At 40.0% G+C, this 19,876-nt stretch overlaps 1 protein-coding gene across 1 annotated transcript; it reads left to right on the plus strand.

Moving 5' to 3' along the window:
- Window positions 1-3,396: 3,396 nt before the first annotated feature.
- Window positions 3,397-14,709, plus strand: LOC144705825 (diphthamide synthesis DPH2 family protein). The gene is made up of 10 exons (XM_078578651.1): window positions 3,397-3,557; window positions 3,644-3,828; window positions 4,680-4,788; window positions 11,397-11,718; window positions 12,548-12,617; window positions 12,694-12,761; window positions 13,358-13,473; window positions 13,558-13,664; window positions 14,171-14,319; window positions 14,387-14,709. The coding sequence occupies exons 1-10, from the start codon at window positions 3,477-3,479 to the stop codon at window positions 14,623-14,625; spliced, it is 1,446 nt and encodes a 481-aa protein (XP_078434777.1). The 5' UTR covers window positions 3,397-3,476; the 3' UTR covers window positions 14,626-14,709.
- Window positions 14,710-19,876: the final 5,167 nt, after the last annotated feature.

The raw sequence follows: 19,876 nt of genomic DNA on the forward strand, positions 1-19,876 counted from the left end.
TTTTCCAGGACTTCATTGTATCATCTCAATTGATATGTTTTGACTATGGAATACGTGTCTCTAATCACTTGAATAAAGTTGTACCTTGAATATAGCAAGAAGCACACATAGGCGATTGTATAGTTGAGATGGGATTTTTACCCTGACGTAGGAAGAGATTCACTTGAGGAAGAGGATGCTTAAAATTCTTGATTAGGGTAATGGAGATATTAGAGAAGACAATCGCTAGTGATCCCTGTTCGGCGTTAGTAATGATTGGGGTGACAGATTACGGTAGGAGGGTTATTATTCTGAATATCATTAGAGAGTTTCTCCCTGATGAAGTATTATATTTATAGTATATTGAACCAATGACGTTATATTAGAGGATTTATTTACTTCTATGTATCTTCACTAACACGAGATGTACCATGGTAGTCTATCTGCTAGAAACATAACCTATCGAGTGTGTTAAATCGATACTTTGTTCATTTATTAGGCCATCAAACTTATTAATCTGGAGTGCTACATGGCCCTAGAGGGTCACTCAAACAAGATCTATGGTTTGGTTGATACGCTTAAATTTTAAGGGCCTTTAAGTATAAATAAAGAGGGAATTACTTTTAGATGCCCTTGATAGCCAGATTTGGGCACCTAATTGTCTTCTCCTCTTCTCAAAACACTACTTCAACTTGTGTGACTTAATAGTGATGATTCTTACAATATCTTAAAGGATATTTGAAGACGTTTAAGAGGATATTCAATGTTGCATCAAGTACATGGATACATCTAGAGGCTGAAAACATGAACGGCTTGAAGAAACTCTTCTAGGGAGTAGAGTGAAAGTAGAATAAGTTCCACCCAACATGATATGATTAACCATTGTCTATTATATCATTTATGCATGTATTTACTTGTTCTTCTTTACGGAATTAGATTTCAAGTAGTCCATCAAAGACATACAAGCCAACATATTGATGGAGGAAGGAGTGCTCTAGGCGTTGCACTTCTCAAGTGGAATAAACTACTTTTAAAAGAAGAAGAATCATATTTAAAAATTTCCTTATCTTCTGAAATATTTAAAAGATGTAACTACAAATAAATATAAATAATATCCCATGATTCCTAAAAATAAAAATTTGATATTTCAAATAGAAAATAATTTTCTATACGTTCAAAATATAAATCTGAATATACTTGTCCCCATTTTTCTCATATTTAAAAATTTAAATTACTGAGAAGATATTTCTCATATTTAAAAAAAATTAAGGTGAATTATAATCATCATATAATGATAAAGATTAATGTTATTTTGCTTTGGTAAACCATTTGACCTTTAATGGTCATGAGTTAAGGATTTTTCAAATAAATTGGAACTATTTATTTTTCTTATTTGTAATCTCAAAACTTCATGAAAAAAATTTGGCTCATAATTTTTCATTTAAAATGATAAATCCACAATGTTTATAAAGCCTACAAAAGTTGAGTATGCTACAAAGTATGTGTTGGATTATGCCGCAATCTATATCCAACTTGATTTCATGCAGAAAAAACAAAAATAAGACTTTATGCCACAATCTATCTTCTCAATACTTTTAGTCACCATGTGAAGGGAGGGTACCCAGGGATAGGAGCAAAGAGGGTTGACATATAGAGAGAAGATTGCATGGGTTCTTCTCACCTATTAATATTATTTTATAAAAAATATTTTTTCACAAAACTCACATACTATATTTGTGGATGTTCATGATCACAGTATGCAAATAACTCCATAATGGATATCTCGATTGGTTAGATCTATATAATATATAGATTTGATCATAAATAATTTGGAGATTAGCTTATAAGCTACACAAACTTTAATCAAACCTTTCATGGAACCTGTCTATCAATAATTACTATGTGTGTATTAATTCATGATGAATGACACAATCTTAGGTTATGGTTTGCTATCAAACCCTAATTGGTCATCTATGCATTGAGAAATCACAGAAAACTCATTTTATGATATCTCCAATACAGTGGATGAAGCCTTCATCACATGAGCCTATCGCCTCTCATACTGAGTATGGATGATCCTATATTGACCACACAATCACCTTCGTAATTTTTGTCATGTCTAAGCAGTAACTGTCGTAGTCAAAACATAAATGTCCATCCCTAAGAAGTCCATGGTGCATGAAGACTAAGAAAAACTTACACATGTACATCATGAATCAACTATTTTATGTATGTATCATCTAGATATTCATATGGATGATTTCAGTTAATTATTTCCCTTAAGAGTATCCATGTTCCTTAGAGTCCACATAATAGTTACGAGATTGACCATTGCCATCAAATGACAGGAATAATGAATGCTTCTCTATATAGATATTTATATTTCATTTACAAATAATGTACTGATAACACACTAATTATTACATTAATATCATAAATTTCCAATTTTAGTTGCACCAAAATGATTATATGTGAGATATGTAGCTCACAAAGATTGAATATTTATAGAATCATATTCTGAATTTTCTTGATATTGGGGTATTTTTTGGAATTTTTGGATATCTCATCTGTTAAAAAATTAATTTCTTGAGTCATAATATATTTGAGATTTTTATGTTATTAATTTCTGGAGTCATAATATATTTGAGATTTTTATTTTATTAATTTCTTGAGTCATAATCTTGATCTTATTCTCATCATACATCCATTCACTTTAATTTTTCCACATCTACCCATCCATATCTAATTTACCCATAGTTATCATTCTACATACCCACTTATTCCATTCCATATATCGATAGTGAGTCATCATCTTTATAATCTCACCATATTTTTTATTTTATAAGATATCTCATCCCCTAAATACCATTTAAAAAGGCACTCAATCCCTAATAACCATTCCATGTGGAGACAACTCTTGCTTATCACTAGCTAACCATATTATTTTATGAGTCCAGCTCTTATGATTTTTTTATTAAGACAAAGTTCAATGATAATTATTACTCCAAAAACTGAGTTAATCATCTATAAATAGGAATGTCTATGATACAGTTTATAAATGATCATTTTATGTAATTTAATCTCATTATAATTTGGTAATCTTTGTGCATATCCTTGAACTTTATTATCAACATTACACGAGGACACTACTTGCATTATATTGTTTACAACACTTGGAATGTGCCATAAGCTAGTAGGCCGCACCAACCCATCCTTAGATAACAAAAATGTGATGTGATATGATAAATCCATGAAAATATCAACAATGACTCACATCATGATTGATAGATGAAGACTTTAAAATGTATGCTTAATATTTTATTTCTTATTTTGGTGTTATTTCCAATACGACTTCCTCAAAAGCCTGACATAAATACTTAATCTTTTTCTTGAACTATTTGCTTAGGCTTTAAAAATATTAAGTTTCATCCCCTATACTGCGGCCCGTCGCCGTTTTTCGTTCTACACGTAGAGATCTTCTTCCCCGTTCTCGATCAATGGATTTTGCGGCGTGCTACGAGATTGACCGGACGGCCGAGTTCATCCGAAGCCGAGGCTACAAGCGCGTCGCTTTGCAGGTCCGTTTGGAATCATTTTCTGCGTTTTGAAGTTTGAATTATTTGCCGCCGATGTCTTATTGATTGAATTGAGGTTGTTTCTTCAGTTCCCAGATGAGTTCTTGGCTGATGCGACGAGGGTTGCGAAGGCCCTTCGGACGGAGTTCGAAAAGGAAGTTGCTTTCTACGTGATGGCCGACACGGCGTATGGAAGCTGTTGCGTCGACGAGGTGGCGGCCTCTCATGTAGATGCGGATTGTGTCGTGCACTACGGCCACGCCTGTTGTAGTCCGTAAGCCTCTCAAGTCTGTTCGAATGCCTTTTCTTAATTCGCATCGTTTCTCGCTACTAGTTGAGCCCAGCTCTCGGATTGTTATTAGTTATCTCGGATTACTATTGCCAATTTTTTTTTCTCTACAAGAAAAAGAGAACTATTGCCAATTTTTAGTTAAGCCGGATGGAGAAAATGGGGAATGGTGTTCATAAGACAAGAGTTAGCGGTGGATGAGATAATGGTTCTTGGTCGAATGGAAGTCTGGTTTTCATGTTTTGAGTTCGGTTTGCGTCTTTTATCGAAGCTTCTTCTAATAGTCTTAACGGAGAGAAAGGGAAACAACAATTTGAAGGCGTTTGGGTGGTACACGTGGTTTTTTATGTTTAGTAGAGTTCTTAATCATTCTATAGAGTTGGTATTCTGCTGTGTTTAATACTGAGAAATTTAAGACCCTGGGTCATCTGCGCAGTGTTATAGCTAAGATTTTTTTTTTTCAAAAAAATATTATTATGTAATTCTTCCTCACAAACTTTATTTTTAAAATGTCTTGAGCCATGGGCTGAAAATTTCAATCTTGCATTTTGTCTTGCAAACGAACTCCTTAATCCCACGTAAGCAATATGACGTATTATACACTACTTAATACAGGACGGTGTGCAACATGGTCAAAATTTTCTTTGAACAATTCAAAATCTACAGAAAATCACCTCCTCTTAATATCTTCAGAGAAAATCTACAGAAAATTTTCTGTTAGCATTAATTATTTTTTTCATGATTTGTTTACTCATGACTAATGGGTTGCCGAAATGATCCCTTTTCTGAGTGTTGATCCCAGAGACTCATTTTGTGTTCTCCTTTTTATGCTACAGGACGTCAACTTTGCCAGCTTTATTTGTTTTTCGTAAAATGCCCATTGATGTCGATGTTTGCGCAGAGTCTTTATTCAGATTCTTAACCACATCTGAGAAGCCTATCCTGGTATGAATGTTCCTTTCCACAATATCTCTCTCTCTCCTTAATCTCAGTTTATGATGCCGATCTCTTTTTTCTCTTTTTAAACTGTCTCAAAACGATGATGGAAAGTAATAAGTTCCTCAGAAACGATGATGCCGATCTCTTCTTTTCTCTTTATTAACCATTCTTAATGCGTCTGATGACGTATCGTATGCTCTTGATCATGGAAAGTGAAGAATCCCGATCATCGGGGGGAGAGAGAAAGAAGAAACAGAAAATGTAAAATAAATCCCCTTAATTTTCTGTTAGGGTTTGATACAGCTACTAATAGAGGAGAGGGAGAAGTCATGTCTAATAGGTCAGAATAAGGGCCCATTAGACATGTCAGCTGGACTGCCCTATTTATTTTTAATGTTTACTTTCTATTTTTTGTAATTTTCGTTTTTAGACTAATGGGCCTCACTATCGGCCCAATACGTGTATCTTTTAACCTGGTATTTAAACCAGGCTTGAATAGTGAACAAGATAGGGTTTTCTGTTGTTAAAGAAGAAGCCTATTCTCGTTTTAGGGTTTCCACCAGTCTGTTGGAGACACAAATGTCCATGGATGTCAAGACAGTCTAACTGTAATGGGCCCATTACATAGTAATATTTCAACACTCCCCCTCAAACTGGAGAATGGATGTTGTCCAGACCCAGCTTGCCACACAATTCTTGAAAGCGAACCCTGGGTAAGCCTTAGGTGAAGATATCAGCCCGTTGTTGGACGGAGGGAACATAAATAGTGAAGAAGTTGTCGTGGTCCAGCTTTTCTTTATTGAAATGGCGATCGAGCTCCACATGTTTAGTACGATTGTGTTGTACGGGATCATGAACAATACTAATAGCTGACTTTTTGTCGCAAAAGAGATGAACAGGCTGACTGATCAGTTAGAGCTCAGTAAGTAGGTTGTGAAGCCACAGTCTTCACAGATACCTTGAGCAAGGGCCCAAAATTCGGCCTCAGCACTTGAGCGAGATACGACGTCTTGTTTTTTGCTGCGCCAGGTGATGAGATTACCACCAAGAAAGGAACAGTACCTGTGGTCGACCGACGATTAGTCGGGGAGCCCTCATAATTAGAATCGGTGTAGATGTCCAAATGGAGTCCACTCTGTCTTTTGAAGACTAACCCAAGACCAATAGTACCCTTGAGATAACGAAGTACACGGTCAGCGGCTCGCATATGACATAGGCGAGGAGAATGCATACACTGACCCAAAATGCTGACAGCATCAGCAATGTCTGGAGGTGTATGAGTGAGGTAGATGAGTTTGCCAACAAAGGCGCTGGTACGGGCCTTGGTCAATTGGATCGTCATGTTCGGCAAGGGAGAGACGATGGTTGGCTTCAGTGGGAGTAGGAAGAGGTTGTGCATCGCCTTTCCCAAGTTCTTGAAGAAGATCAATAATATATTTTCCCTGACAAAGGAAGATACCTGTAGTGGAAAAGGCAACATCAATGCAAAGAAAGTAGCGCAGTGGTCCAAGAGTTTTGACGTCAAATTCTCAAGCAAGTTGATCAGTCAGTTCAACGAGACAAGGGGAAGCAGTCCCTGTGATAATATATCATCAACGTAAACCAGAAGAAGAGTCACTCCCCTTGACGAGGAATGGCGATTAAACAAGGTGTGGTCGCCATTACACTGAGAATAACCAAGACGTTTCATGAAGTGAGTAAAGCAACCAAGTCAAGCACAAGGAGACGGCTTCTGGAGAGCCTTCTTCAGCCGACAGACCAGTGAAGTGGCCGATGATGGTGCAGAATAGCCTGGAGGCGAGGGCGTATAAATCTCCTCCTGGAGATCACCGTGAAGAAATGCATTCTTGACATCAAATTGGGCCAAAGACCAGCCATGATGAGCCGCAAGACTGATGAGAAGACAAACAGTCTTCATCTTAGCAACAGGAGCAAATGTGTCTTGATAATCAACACCATATTGCTGGGTGTAACCATTGGCGACCAGGCGAGCTTCACAACATTCGAGAGAGCCATCTGATTTGTATTTGATGGTATACACCCATCGACAACCAACCACACGTTTACCAGACGGTAAGGGAACAAGGTCCCAAGTGTGGTTTTTAGCCAGAGCAGAAAGTTTATCTTCCATGGCCTGGCGCCACTTGGGATGAGGAAGAGAAGCGGCGATGCTTTTTGGGAGAGCAATGGAATCAAGACTAGTGAGGAAGGCATGATAAGTAGGGGAAAGACGATGATATGAGAGGTAATTGGCTTATGGGAAAGGAGAGGGAGATGGGGAAGGAAGTTGTTCGGGATGAGAAGAGGGGTCCGGTTCACGGGAAATTGGTGCAATAGATGGAGGACGAGGGCATCGAACGTAAGTGGGACCAGTAAACCATCGAGAGGAGAGGGAAGAAGGAAGGGAAGGATCCGGAGCAGGAAGAGGAGAATCTGACGAAGAGTGCAGAGGAGATAGAGGAGGGCCCAGTGGCATAGACGGAGTAGAGACACAAACAGAAGGGGACAGCGGAACAAGGAAGTCAAGAGACATGTCCAAAGGGTCGAGGAGAGGAGAAGAGACAGGAAGAGTTGAATAGAAGGGAGTAGACTCATCAAACGTAACATCCTTACTCACATAAAACCGATGAGTAGACGGATGGTAGCACTTGTATACTGTTTGACGGGATGAATACCCCACGAAGACACAGCTGAAGGCTTTGGTGTCAAGTTTATCACGATGAGGAGGGTGAAGAGTGACATAACAGATGCAGCCAAAGACACGAGATTTAAGGCGGGTGTGTAATTTAACAGAAGGAAAGAAATGCTGAAGGGATGCCAAAGGGGTACATTTAGAAAGAACTCGAGAAGGAAGAAAGACGATTAATCAAGTGAATGGCAGTAAGAGCAGCTTCACTCCAGAAGTGTCTTGGCATGTTCATGTGAAGAAGAAGACTTCGGGCTGTATCAAAGATATGACGGAATTTCCGTTCAGCCAGACCATTCTGTTGGGGCGGGTAGGCACAAGAGGTTTCATGAACAATGCCGTGGGAATCAAAGGAGGAAATGGGGGAATTGAGATAATCATGTGCATTGAAAAGATGTCCTAAATTGAGTGTGAATGAGGGCATGAAAAGAGATGAGGACATGAGGAAGGTTGGACTTATGCTTAAGGAGAAAGGCCCATGTAACGCGGGTACAGTCATCAATAAAAGTGCAATTGAGAGACTGGTGACCAGAGCAGGTCCCCAGATATCACTATGGATGAGAGAGAAGGGAACAGAGGAGCGGGAAGATAAATCAGAGGAGGGATAGGTAGCACGCTTATGTTTAGATAAACGACAAGAGTCACATACAAAGTTTTCCTCTGGACGTCCATGAAAAAGATGAGGAAACAAGATTTTAAGGTCAGAGAAGGAAGGATGTCCCAAGCGGCGATGAAGAAGCCAAAGTTGGTTGTGTGACACCAAGGAGAGTGCGGAGGCTGCAACAGGAGTGGAAGAAGATCGACGAAGAATGTAGAGACCCCCATGCTCCTCAGCAAGTGAAATCATCTGCCTCGTCACCTTATCATAATAAAGACACTTATTAGGGGTGAAGAGAAGATCCTGCCCCAGATCCATGACAAGATGACGAAGAGATAGAAGATGAACAGTGAGGTGCGGGACATGGAGGACATTAGTGAGAGTAAGAAGGGAAGACAAGTGAAGGCACAGCCCACACTGGCAATGGTGAGAAGATGTTAAGACCCCTCTCAGGGTCTATGGTCGACGGAAGACGGAAGGCCCGGGGGGCCGTTTCGTCTCCACAGGGGGGCCGTCTCGGGCCCCGTCCCTCAGGCGTATGACTCACGGGAGTACCGCGAGTCATAAGCAAGAAGAGCCAGAGAAGCTGGGAGAGGAAGCCTAACTGTAAGCTCTCTCTCTCTCCTCCTTCCTCTCCGCTTGCCCTAACCTCCCCCTCCCTCCTCGCCTCTCCTCTTGCCCTAACCTTCTCACTGGTCTCTTCCAGCGCGATACCTCACCGAGCTGCCGAGCCTCCTGACGGATCCAGGGAGCCGCGTACCTCAGCGGACATCTCGCCACCGCTCTTCCCTCCTGCTGTTTCTTCTTCCTTTCTGTACCAGACCTCTGTTTGTTTCTGTTGAGAACTTACTTGAGAGTTGATTTAAGTTCTTGGGGTTCGAGGGTTCCAACAGAAGATCACCTGACGCGGTGCGAAACCTTATGACTGCTGGGCGAAGGGGAATAGGTAGAAAAAGAATGGGCCTCCGGTGTCATGTGAGCTGTAGCTCCAGAATCGATAATCCCTGATGATGATGAAGACAATGATGGAAGAGGAGAAGACATACCACTGTTGGCCAAGGACGTGGAGCCAACAACGGTTGTCTGAATAAGACGACGGAGTTGGGCAATTTCATCTTGCCAAAGATCACCCCTAGGAGACAAGGTTGGTGGTGGTGGAGCTGGAACGGAGGGGACAGGCAGTGGTGCCATTAGTGGAGCCCCACTTGGAAGAAATAGGCTGGATTGAGAGGTAACAAGATGGCTTTGATGTGTCTTGCGTTGTAGTTTGTAGCACATTTCTTTACTGTGACCCCGCTTCTTGCAGTAATTGCAGAAGAGAGAAGGGTCACCCTTGGATCCTTGAGAGGACGACGCTGGTTTCATAACGAGAGAAGAAGATAAAAGTGGTAGCCCTTGAAGACTAGCAGCTGATCGGGGGGTACCCATGTGATAAGTGGCCATAGCAGAAATAGGATCAGAGTGAAGAATGTGGAGACGTGACTCCTCGGTCTGAATACTGTTATGAGCCTCCTTACAAGTAGGTACGTTCTCCCGATGAATAAGTTGACTGCGAAGGGGCTCATACTCGGGGTTAAGACCCATGAGAAATTTGAATAATCGAAGTTAGTTGGAGCACATAACTGCGATTAACAGACTTTGGATCAGGTGGGATGTAATGATCCAGTTCGGCCCATAATGCAGTGAGTTCAGGGTTATACTCAAGGACACTTCGAGGCCCTGAACCAAGTTAGTTGATCGACTAACCAGGTCATAGATAATAGCAAGATTGTTTTTCTTTGAATGAGCCTCTTGGGATGTCTCCCATATATCTTTTGCAGATGCAAGAGGCATTGTTACGACTCCAGGGTAGGACCAGTGCCGAGTCACAAAATCCACGTAACAAGATACTCAGATAAGTCCAACGAGAAACTCGTCTTAGATAGAAGAGTCAAAGTAGCAAGACAAAGGGAAAAAAACAACGACAAAGATCCCAGAGAAGAGAACAAGAACGGATGAAGAGATTGATACGGGGTGGCCGAATCGGCCTGGCGGCTAGGGTAAGGAGAGGATCTCCCCTTCGCCCTCCTCAAAGACTGATCGGCTTCCGTACGTGCTCCTCTCCCGCGCCCGATACTTCCTTTTTTAACTTTGTTGTGTTGGGCCCAAGGAGCTCGGCCCGTGAGTGGTTTGAGAGAGTCTCTTTTTCTTTCTCTTTCCCAAGTAGGTCCTCGTTAGTTCCCTATCCGGCAGGAATCTGGAGCAATAGAAGGACCAGTACTATCAAGAAACCACTTGTGGATAACGGCTTCTACATCCAACCAATGATCATATCCTGGCGCAGTCAACGGTGGTGCCTCTTCCAGCAGGTATTTCAGGAGCTTCCCTTTCAATGCCACCTGAATGATCATATCCTGAATGATAACGGCTTCTACATCCAACCAATGATCATATCCTGGCGCAGTCAACGGTGGTGCCTCTTCCAGCAGGTATTTCAGGAGCTTCCCTTTCAATGGCACCACTGGAGGAGGTTGAAGCCATTGAAACGAAATTCTGGTGGGATACGATGCAGCGGAGAAATCCAACTGCTGAGGTCAAGATTGGATGGAACAGGAGGAGTCACCGGAGAAATAGCTGAGGACGTACTTGAAGTACCGACGTCATATTTCAGAAGGTAGTAGTCGACGAGAATGCCACAGAACAAGAAGTCGACGAGAATGCTACTGCATGCCGAAGACGACGAGAATGCCACAGCACGCTGAAGACAAATCTCAAAGCGACGCACGGAGGGGTTTTGCTTAGCAGGAGGGAAGCGACACTGAATCGTGAATCTGAGGACGGAGAATCACCAACAAGTGATGAACGATCGGCGGCGATGAATGGTGCGCGACTGGCCGGCGGATCAGAGCTCTGATACCATGAAGAATCCCGATCGTCGGAGGGGGAGAGAGAGAGAGAGAGATAGGAGAGAGAAAGAAGAAACAGAAAATATAAAATAAATCCCCTTAATTTTCCCTTTAGGGTTTGATACAGCTTCTTATAGAGGAGAGGGAGAAGTCATGTCTAATGGGTCAGAATAAGGGCCCATTAGACAGTATAACTGTAATGGGCCCATTACATAGTAGTATTTCAACAGAAAGTACTCAGTGGACTTTAGGGTAATTTTTTCTTTTATTTTTGATATGTTGGATATTCGAATTCATTTTGTGTCAAGCCACTAATCTCGATTATGAAGGGAATTAATCAGTAACGTTTTGTCGCTTGGCTTATTTCTGGTCTTATCTTGTGACCTTGTTTTTATATTCTGTTCACTCCCCGACTTAATGTTATCTCTCTCCTCTTCAAATTCAGGTTCTTTATGGTCTTGAGTTTGCGTATGTTCTAGAGTCGATTGAAAAAGAAGTGGCAAATAAGCTGTCAGACTGTTGTGTCACTATCCCAGAGCCAATTTTTGCAGATATATCATGTTTCAACGTGGATCCTCCTGACACCCATTCAAGAGATATATCTAATACCGTTGAATCCAATGGTCGGGAGAAATCTTATTGCCTTGGAGGATTGACGTGGAGTTTACCAGCAGACCGCACAATGGAACAATATTTGCTCGTATGGATAGGTTCTGAGAGTTCAGCATTTACAAACGCAATGCTCATGTTCAATGGTTGTGAAGCAGGTTAGTTTGATGTTGACCATGTCTTGCTTTGTGATAGTGTGTAAACGTTCATCTATGAGAGGCAGCTGCAGCTGCCAGTTCTGATTTTCGAAACTCTGAATCATTTATCCCTGCATTTATACACTCTTGAATCTGGGCTAGCTGTCACTTCAGATGAGGATGAGACGACAATGATGGCTCCACATTGTTCACAGCATTCGTTTTCACAAGGGTGACGATGATGAGTTGCCATCATCCTTCCGCCACAAATTGATGATAAGTGGTGATGACAACTTATCATCATTCAGTAGACACTTTCTTATTCTCAGAGCGCGATGGATGATTAGAATTCGTAATCGTCCTTGTTTTTTGACTGTGGCTTGGATGAAGATGACAATTGCATCCTAGTGACCCTGGCTGCGGACAATGACGAGGACAATGAATAGTATTCATTGCCTCTTATTGGGGACTGAATCATCATTAACTGCAAACCCTGACTCAGATACGTGCATCACTGTCAACTGTGGCATCTTCAAAAAAGCCCATATTGGGTTTTTCTCCCTTTTTTTTTATTTTTATCCTTATAGAACATTATGTATTTCGGGCATGAGTTATCGGGTCTTGAGTACTTGCAGTATCCAAACAGTGAGCACTTTTCTCAAAAAGATCATTGAGTTTTTTTCCGGAGATCAATAGTTGTGGTGGTGAAGGACGAGACCTGTAATCCAGCTGGGTTGACAATCACAAAATTAGAATATAACTTGGAAGGATATTAGTGTTTACTATTCACGTCATGGGTTTTAGGCGGTAGTGCTGCAAGTTTTTTTTATTTTTAAGGTTTTCCCTTCAGCCAGATATGATCCCGAGGAAAATTGCCTAGTCAGAGAGGGAAATCTTCATGGAAAGGTCCTAAACAGAAGGTATTTTCCTTAACAAATTATTAATTTTGCATTTCCTGAACTTCACACGCTTAGACTACTTGTCTGGTTCGCGTAGATACTATCTCGTGGAGAGGGCAAAAGATGCTAACATCGTCGGTATTTTGGTGGGGACCTTGGGCATTGGTACGCTCAATAAATATTATTGCTATCTTTCTTTCATTTGTCCTGCTTCTTTTTCTGTATCATCTCTGATGAATTCTTCACTTTTTATTTGTTCTGAAACTTTCTAGAAATAATATGGACTAAAATTATTAATTTGTTGAAAGAAGTTGTAGTATAAAAAAGTGGTGCTAAAATTGGATCCGCCTAAGTTATTAGAGATCAAAATTTATGAACTAGAAAATACCCGTTCCAACATTTTCTGAAATATTTTCAGACATCAAATCAAATAAATTTTATTTTTTGCTCAGATTATGGTGAGAATTTCCAGGTCCATCTCAGGGATAATATAGATTCTCTGTTTGATTTTGTGATTTTTAAAGTACATTATTTATGTTGATTTTCTATTGAAACGCAAAGGGTTAAATATTCATTTTATTTCGGAAAGGAAATTTCTTTAGGCTGACGTGATCACCCTTTATCTTCAATTGCTATCTTTCTCTCTGGTTGAAGTCTTCTTTGGGTGCACCTCACAAGTTGAAAAAGTACTTCTGACGTATCAGATTAACTTAGTCTATTTTTTATCGTTAAGATTAAACAGTTGTATTTTTTTGTCTCAGCTGGTTATCTTCATATTGTTGAGAAAATGAAAACGTTAATCGAAGGCGCTGGGAAAAAGACTTACATTCTCGTGATGGGCAGACCAAACGCCGTGAAACTTGCTAATTTCCCTGAAGTAATGGGTAACATCGTACTTCCTTTCATCTTTTTGATGATAATCAGACCTGCTGAGGATTTTCCTCTTCTTTTTGTTGGCCAGTGCGATGTCTTTGTTTACGTTTCTTGTGCACAAACTGCCCTCCTGGATAGTAAAGAATTCCTGTCCCCCGTCATCACCCCATTTGAGGCCATGCTGGCATTCCAAAGGTATCGGAATCATCTTTAAAAACAAGCGATGACTCATCCGATTTTTTTCTGAAAAATCCTGGACTCTTCGGTCGAACAAGCCTTCTTATTTTGTAAATATGATTTCTCATGATGTGGAAAGTGGGGTTAATGTCTCAAACTGATATGTTGAAGAAACTTTGTAATTTCTGTTTTTCCTTGTATCAAATATGTGTTTAATTTTGTTTTCCTCGACATCTTTCTATGCTCTTCTTTACTTTTATAAATAATTTAAACTTTTACTTATTATATATTCCTTGCGGGAGGATGTGGCTTGTCAGTTTCCATTAGTGACCTTGACTTTACCATTCTTTTTTTTGGAAAGAGGAAGATCACCTGGAATCGGTGATCAACCCGTTGACCTTACCATTTAATTAACTTATTTTTTCTGGATATCTCATGTCATTTAAATTTTCACTCTCTACCGACTAAGTAAATATGTACGTGCAGTTTCTATAATGTTAGCCGTCTAATTTTATTATGCTTAGGGGACGTCAATGGACGGGGGAGTACGATATCGACTTCCGAAGTCTGATGCATTTGAATGAGACAAAACTTCCTCAATGCAATGAAGAGGAAGACGAAGCCCGGTTTTCCTTCTTTCAGGGAGGCTACGTGGAAGATACAGGGAAAACAGGTAAATTTCTGTTAAAACATGATAATTAAGTGCTATTTATCATCTCATTTTACTTGATGTGGTGTAGATTACGGGGATACAAGCGAAAACAAAGCCGTTGCCTTGGCGGAGCTCACGCAGAAGGCTTTGACTTTGAGCAAGGAAGACGCAGATTCTGTTCTGTTCAAGGGAAGAGCACAGTCTGCGGCAGAATACTTAGCTGCTCGCTCATACACTGGGCTGGACACATGTCATGACAACTCGCTGCCTCAGACCATCGTGCCCGGCAGAACTGGTAGGGCTGCTGGATATGACCATGAGAAGTAAGTCAGTCTGAGAAGCATGTTCTAACCTTAAACTCTATTAATCTTAATATGTTCATGAACCTGAGATCAAGTCATTTTAACCATCTATCTTGATTTTAACGCCAGTAACAAGCTGAATACAATGAAGAAGTCTTGGGCATGGAACCATTTTTTGATAACATGCTTCGAGCGCTGTTTCATGAACGTAAGATTTGTTGAGTTTAACGTTACAGCAAGCTTCGTTCGTTTTTCTCTAGCAAAAATCTGTCGGCTGATATTTAAAGATTATTTCAGTAAATGAAGCTTGCTGTAATGTTAAACTCTACAAATCTTATGTTCATGAACGTGCAATCTAGTTAAGTTATAAAAAATCTCGGTTTTTACAACAGTAACAAGCTAAATGCAGTGAAAGAAGTCTTGGCCATTGAAACACTGTTCTCGAGGAAGAGATCCAAAAATTGTAGCTTGGGCTTGCTCCAAAAATGGCGGCCATTTACATTAAATAATTTCAATGAATTAAACGTGCTGTAAGCCTAAAACTCTATTAATCTTATATTCATGAACCTGCAATTTTGTCTTATAAACGAAATATCACAATTTTCAACCTAGTAACAAGCTAAACGCAGTGAAACTAGTATTGGGGCCAGTTTTCAACACTGTTCTCGAGCAAGAGCCTCCCAAGTCACCATGAGTGAATCTTGGCGGCCATTCAGATCGATAATTTCGATGAAGAAAGCATGTTGTAACGTTGAGCTCCATTAATGTCACACTCATGACCCTGCGATCTAATCATAAGGTCGAAATATCTCGTTTTTAACCCCTGTAACAAGCTAACTGCAGTGCACGGAATCTTGGGCATTTGAACTTTGGTCTCGAGCAAAATCTCCGAAAAATTTAGCTAGGTGTTGCCGAAACAATGGCGGCCATTACATAAATAGTTTCAAGGAATGAAGCAGCTCGTAACCTCACTCTATAAATCATATATTCACTAGCCTGCGATCTGCTCGTATTATTGACATCCAAAATATATTGGTTTTAATTCCATAACAAGCTCAACGCGTTGAAAGGAATCTTGTGCATTGGAACATGTTCTCGAGCAAAAAACCAAAAAATTTAGATAGGGGCTGCTGAAACAATGGCGGCCATTTGCATAAACAGTTTCAAGGAATGAAGCAGCTCGAAACCTCACCTCCATAAATCATATATTCACGAGCCAGTGATCTTCTCATATTATCAAAATATCTTGTGTTTAATTCCAATATCAAGCTCAGTGCAGTGAAAGGAATCTTGGGCACTCGAACATTTTTCACGAGCAAAAACTCCAAATAATTTATCCAGTGGTTGCTGAAACAGAGGTGACCATTTACATAAATAATTTCAACGAATGTAATCTGTCCAACTCCCGTAATTCACGAGAGATTAGCGTCAGTCTAGCGGTCTGAGCTATAATCGTTAATGGCCTAATGTCCAGGGCCTCTGGGACTGGGTCCGGAGGGGAGCTTCTGGAACAAGCTCTCCATGCTGGACCGGAGACTCTCGTAGACGGTGTACGTAACGGGGCTCGCTGCATGGACATGTATCGGCGCTGGCCGCGCCGCCTCCGCCATCGCCGCCATGCCCAGAAGTACCGTGAGGACGCCGGCAACGAACAGCAAAGCGGAGACTCTCCTCGAACCCATCTTGCACCGTAACGATAGCAAGAAGAAGAATAATAAGAATAATAAGAAGAAGACGAAGAATAATAACAAGGAGAAGAAGAGGACGAAGAATAAGGATAATAAGAATAAGAATAAGAAGATGGGCGTTGCATTATCGTGGGGGGAAGGGGTATTTAAGAGGAACGGAAGATGAAGGTTGTGCGGTTTGACCGTAGAATCTGAAGTGGTCGAAGAACAAAAGTCCATGTCGCCGTCTGTAGAAGCTGCGTGGTAGGAGGGATAGGCCTTGTCAAACCACGCCGGGGTTCTTCCGCCGCCGCTTATGGACAGGTGTTTCGTCTGCAAACCCGGGAAAACTGCGAGTTAGATGGGGAAGATTAGATAGAGCAGGCCTTGATTTACCGCTGACCCGTTCTACGTAGCGTCCCCAAGATCAAGCGGCGAGCGAGCCAAAGTTGATCAGTAACCAGTTGCACCTCCGTTTGTGTGTGTGTGGGGGGGTCAAACTAGGCGATTTGTTTTCAGTGTGGCCACAGTTACTACTTTCTTGCGTCGTGAGAGTCGTTGGAAGTGTGATAAACTTGTGTTGGCATCTTGCATGGATATGCCTAACTTTGAATTTATTACTGTGTCTGAGGTTTAAATGGTAATCTTTTTTTTTTTGGCATAAATATTCAGATATTCTTGCTTCCCCTTCAGGTTCTTAGGCTCTAGAGTTTCAGCATGCCCGGGATGGGATGGACGAGGTGCGACGTGATGGGACAAATTGTGATGGGTAGTTAGTCAGTCTCCCATCCTGTCACATGTCCCTGTCTAGAAAGGAAATAGGTCTCATTTTATGACAAGTCACACGCCATCATGTCTTGTCATCCATCACATCATCTGGTAAGTGTCACCAACCGTCAAGTTGGAAAATATATTGTGTTTTGTTGTAATTTGGATCTTGGCAAGAGATTTTGGGGTATTTATATCTTCCCTTGATGTAGCTCCTACTCTCTCTCCTATCTCCCTCTCTTTGTGCCATATACCGACAACAAGATTCCGTGACTCTGCCATTCTAAGATCGAGCTCAACAGTGTTGCCTGCAGATGGAGCCATCCATTAACACTCCCTCCCTCTACTGGGCCACTTCTGAAGAAGCCCTCCCCATCGATGAACCATAAATTAGGGTTTGTAATGTCATTTTACTCTTCTGGTTTATACAACAGTATTTATAATTTTATGTACAAGTATCGGGCAAGTAAGGGTTGAATCCACATAGAGCAAGTACTGAATAAGTGAATTTTAACTTTAAGTTAAATTTTTGTTTTTTATATTTATTTCAAGATTTATATCTAATTTAATAAAAGCAAACTAGTGAAAAGTATAGCAAAATAATTATAAAATGATTAGAAACAATTTCTCTAAAACCATAAGTTATTCAGAATTTTTAACAATAATTTTAGGAGTTTAAATAGAATTTTATAGTAGAAAATACTAATAAATTCAAAACAACTATGTTCACAAGCACGCCTGCAGCCCCATCTGATGATTGATGCATGTGGAAGTGATTTGAGTGGAGCAAATGAAAGATATAACATCATTGCTTGTGAGGGAGATAATGGGTGGAGACGTGCTGATGAGTGACTGAGAGGGGGAAAGTGATGATAATTTTACTATTCCTGGTGTGACGAAGATGGTGGTAGATACATGCTGATGAGCAACTGAGGTGGAGGTGGCGGATATGATACTAGAAACCTTGGCTATCGGTAATAATAACCAATGAAAAAGGACGAAGATGTGATTTAGAAGAAGACGAAGATCACACTAACCTTGTCGTTATATGCCCAACGACCGAGTGGTACTTTCTCTTCATGTGTCTTGATCTGGACATCACTCCCCTCAATCCTCCCCTCTAGGAATACAAGAACTAGTCCAAATAAGATTTTGAATGAACAAATCACGGGGTGCCTATTTTGTATGGATGGGGGTTCTGTTTATAGATTCAAAATGGTGGATGGATAGAAGACGGAAAGGTGGACTTATCCCCAAAATTTCAGCTTGATACTCTTTTTGGACCGGTAAATATCATATTGAACTTTAGCCATCCAATTTTCTCTCCTCCTATTCGTGGGGTAGATAAACACTTCTAGTTGTAAAAAAAGTCAACACAGTCACTTAAAAATATTTAAATAAATATAAATATTTTCTGGGTCGTAAAATTATTTTATTTATGAATTTAATGTCAAAAAATTCCATAAAAATGTAAAGAATATATAAAAAGAATATTTTTAAAATATAATAAACCCCTTAAAAAATTTAAATAAATCTAAATAAATATGTTATAACTTTTAAAACTATTTTAGTCATGAAATTAATGCTAATTTTTTGGTGAAATACAATAAAATCAAGAAAAATTGTAAATTCATCCTAAAAGTGCAATAAATCATTTGAACATTAATAACATCTATTTATGGTCATTTGAATGAAAGTGATCACATCAAATGCACAAATTTATTACTAAAAATAGATTGACATTTATGATTGTCAGTTACTGGAGTAGGTGTTCATGCATCCCTCTTTCCTGCTCTCTCTCTCTCTCTCTCCCCCTCCCTCCTCTCTTTCTAGTGCACCACCATTAGAGCTGCTCTTCCTCTTGGTTACAGCTGAAGACAAATACTGACCCCCTAGGCTCAAAGAAATGAAAGTTGTTCAAGTGTCAGATAAGGTAAAAGTTTTGGAGTTGTTCACATGTCTGACTAGAATGCTCCATCCCTAACATGTACAACCATAGCACATCGGTGAGGATGATCTACAGAGAAAGAATGAGATTATAGAACAGTTTTTCTATCTTATGAACTCATAGTAGATCATCCTTGACAACGAGGGGTTCAAGATCATGTGCAAGTAGACCCGAAGACAAGTATTGAACCTCTTGGCTCAAAGGTGATAAAGGTTGCCACACACAAGATGTAGGGGGTCATGAAGAAAATGCTGGTAAATATTCTAGTGAATGTACCCAGAGTGTCCTTGATAGTGGATGCATGGACCATCGAGAATTTGTGTAGCCTTCTTGGTATCATTGTTCATTAGGTGGATAGTTGGTGGCAACTTATTTAGAATGTGCTTGTAATTTGAGGGCTCATGGGGAGGCACGATGGCCTGAATATGAACACATTTACATGTTTATATTTCATGTAAATGCGTATTATCAACATTTAAATGAATAAGTATATTTTTTAGAGTGATATTATAGTTTTGGATTTAATCATATTTTATAATTATTTTTTTTCCATCGTATTCTTAAAATAAATTCAATTACTGATTAGGAATATAATTTTATGAGTTTTTTGACCTTATATTTATGGAGATATGAATTTTTAAAATTAATATATATTATGTTTTATGACTTATCTATTTTTATTATGACTTATTAAGGTATTATTGCTTTAAAAATGTCCTCCACCACGTGTCACCATTTGATTCATCAAACGGTGACAACCATAAGTGTCCGCAATGATTAGCAGCGATAATCATTGTGAAAAGGAGCAATTATGCCATAATGCCCCAATTATTGACTAACATGTTCCATTCATTTTATTCACAGGGGTAATGTGGACCAATATTAAAAAACAT

Source organism: Wolffia australiana, chromosome 7 (assembly GCF_029677425.1).
Source record: "Wolffia australiana isolate 7733 chromosome 7, ASM2967742v1".
Taxonomy (NCBI): Eukaryota; Viridiplantae; Streptophyta; class Magnoliopsida; order Alismatales; family Araceae; genus Wolffia; species Wolffia australiana.

Excerpts from the sequence above, each read along its gene's own strand:
- LOC144705825 (XM_078578651.1), top strand. The coding sequence starts at position 3,477 with ATGGATTTTGCGGCGTGCTACGAGATTGACCGGACGGCCGAGTTCATC. Across the intron at positions 4,789-11,396 it reads CATCTGAGAAGCCTATCCTG|GTTCTTTATGGTCTTGAGTT; the intron begins GTATGAATGTTC and ends CTTCAAATTCAG. Across the intron at positions 14,320-14,386 it reads GGAAGATACAGGGAAAACAG|ATTACGGGGATACAAGCGAA; the intron begins GTAAATTTCTGT and ends GATGTGGTGTAG.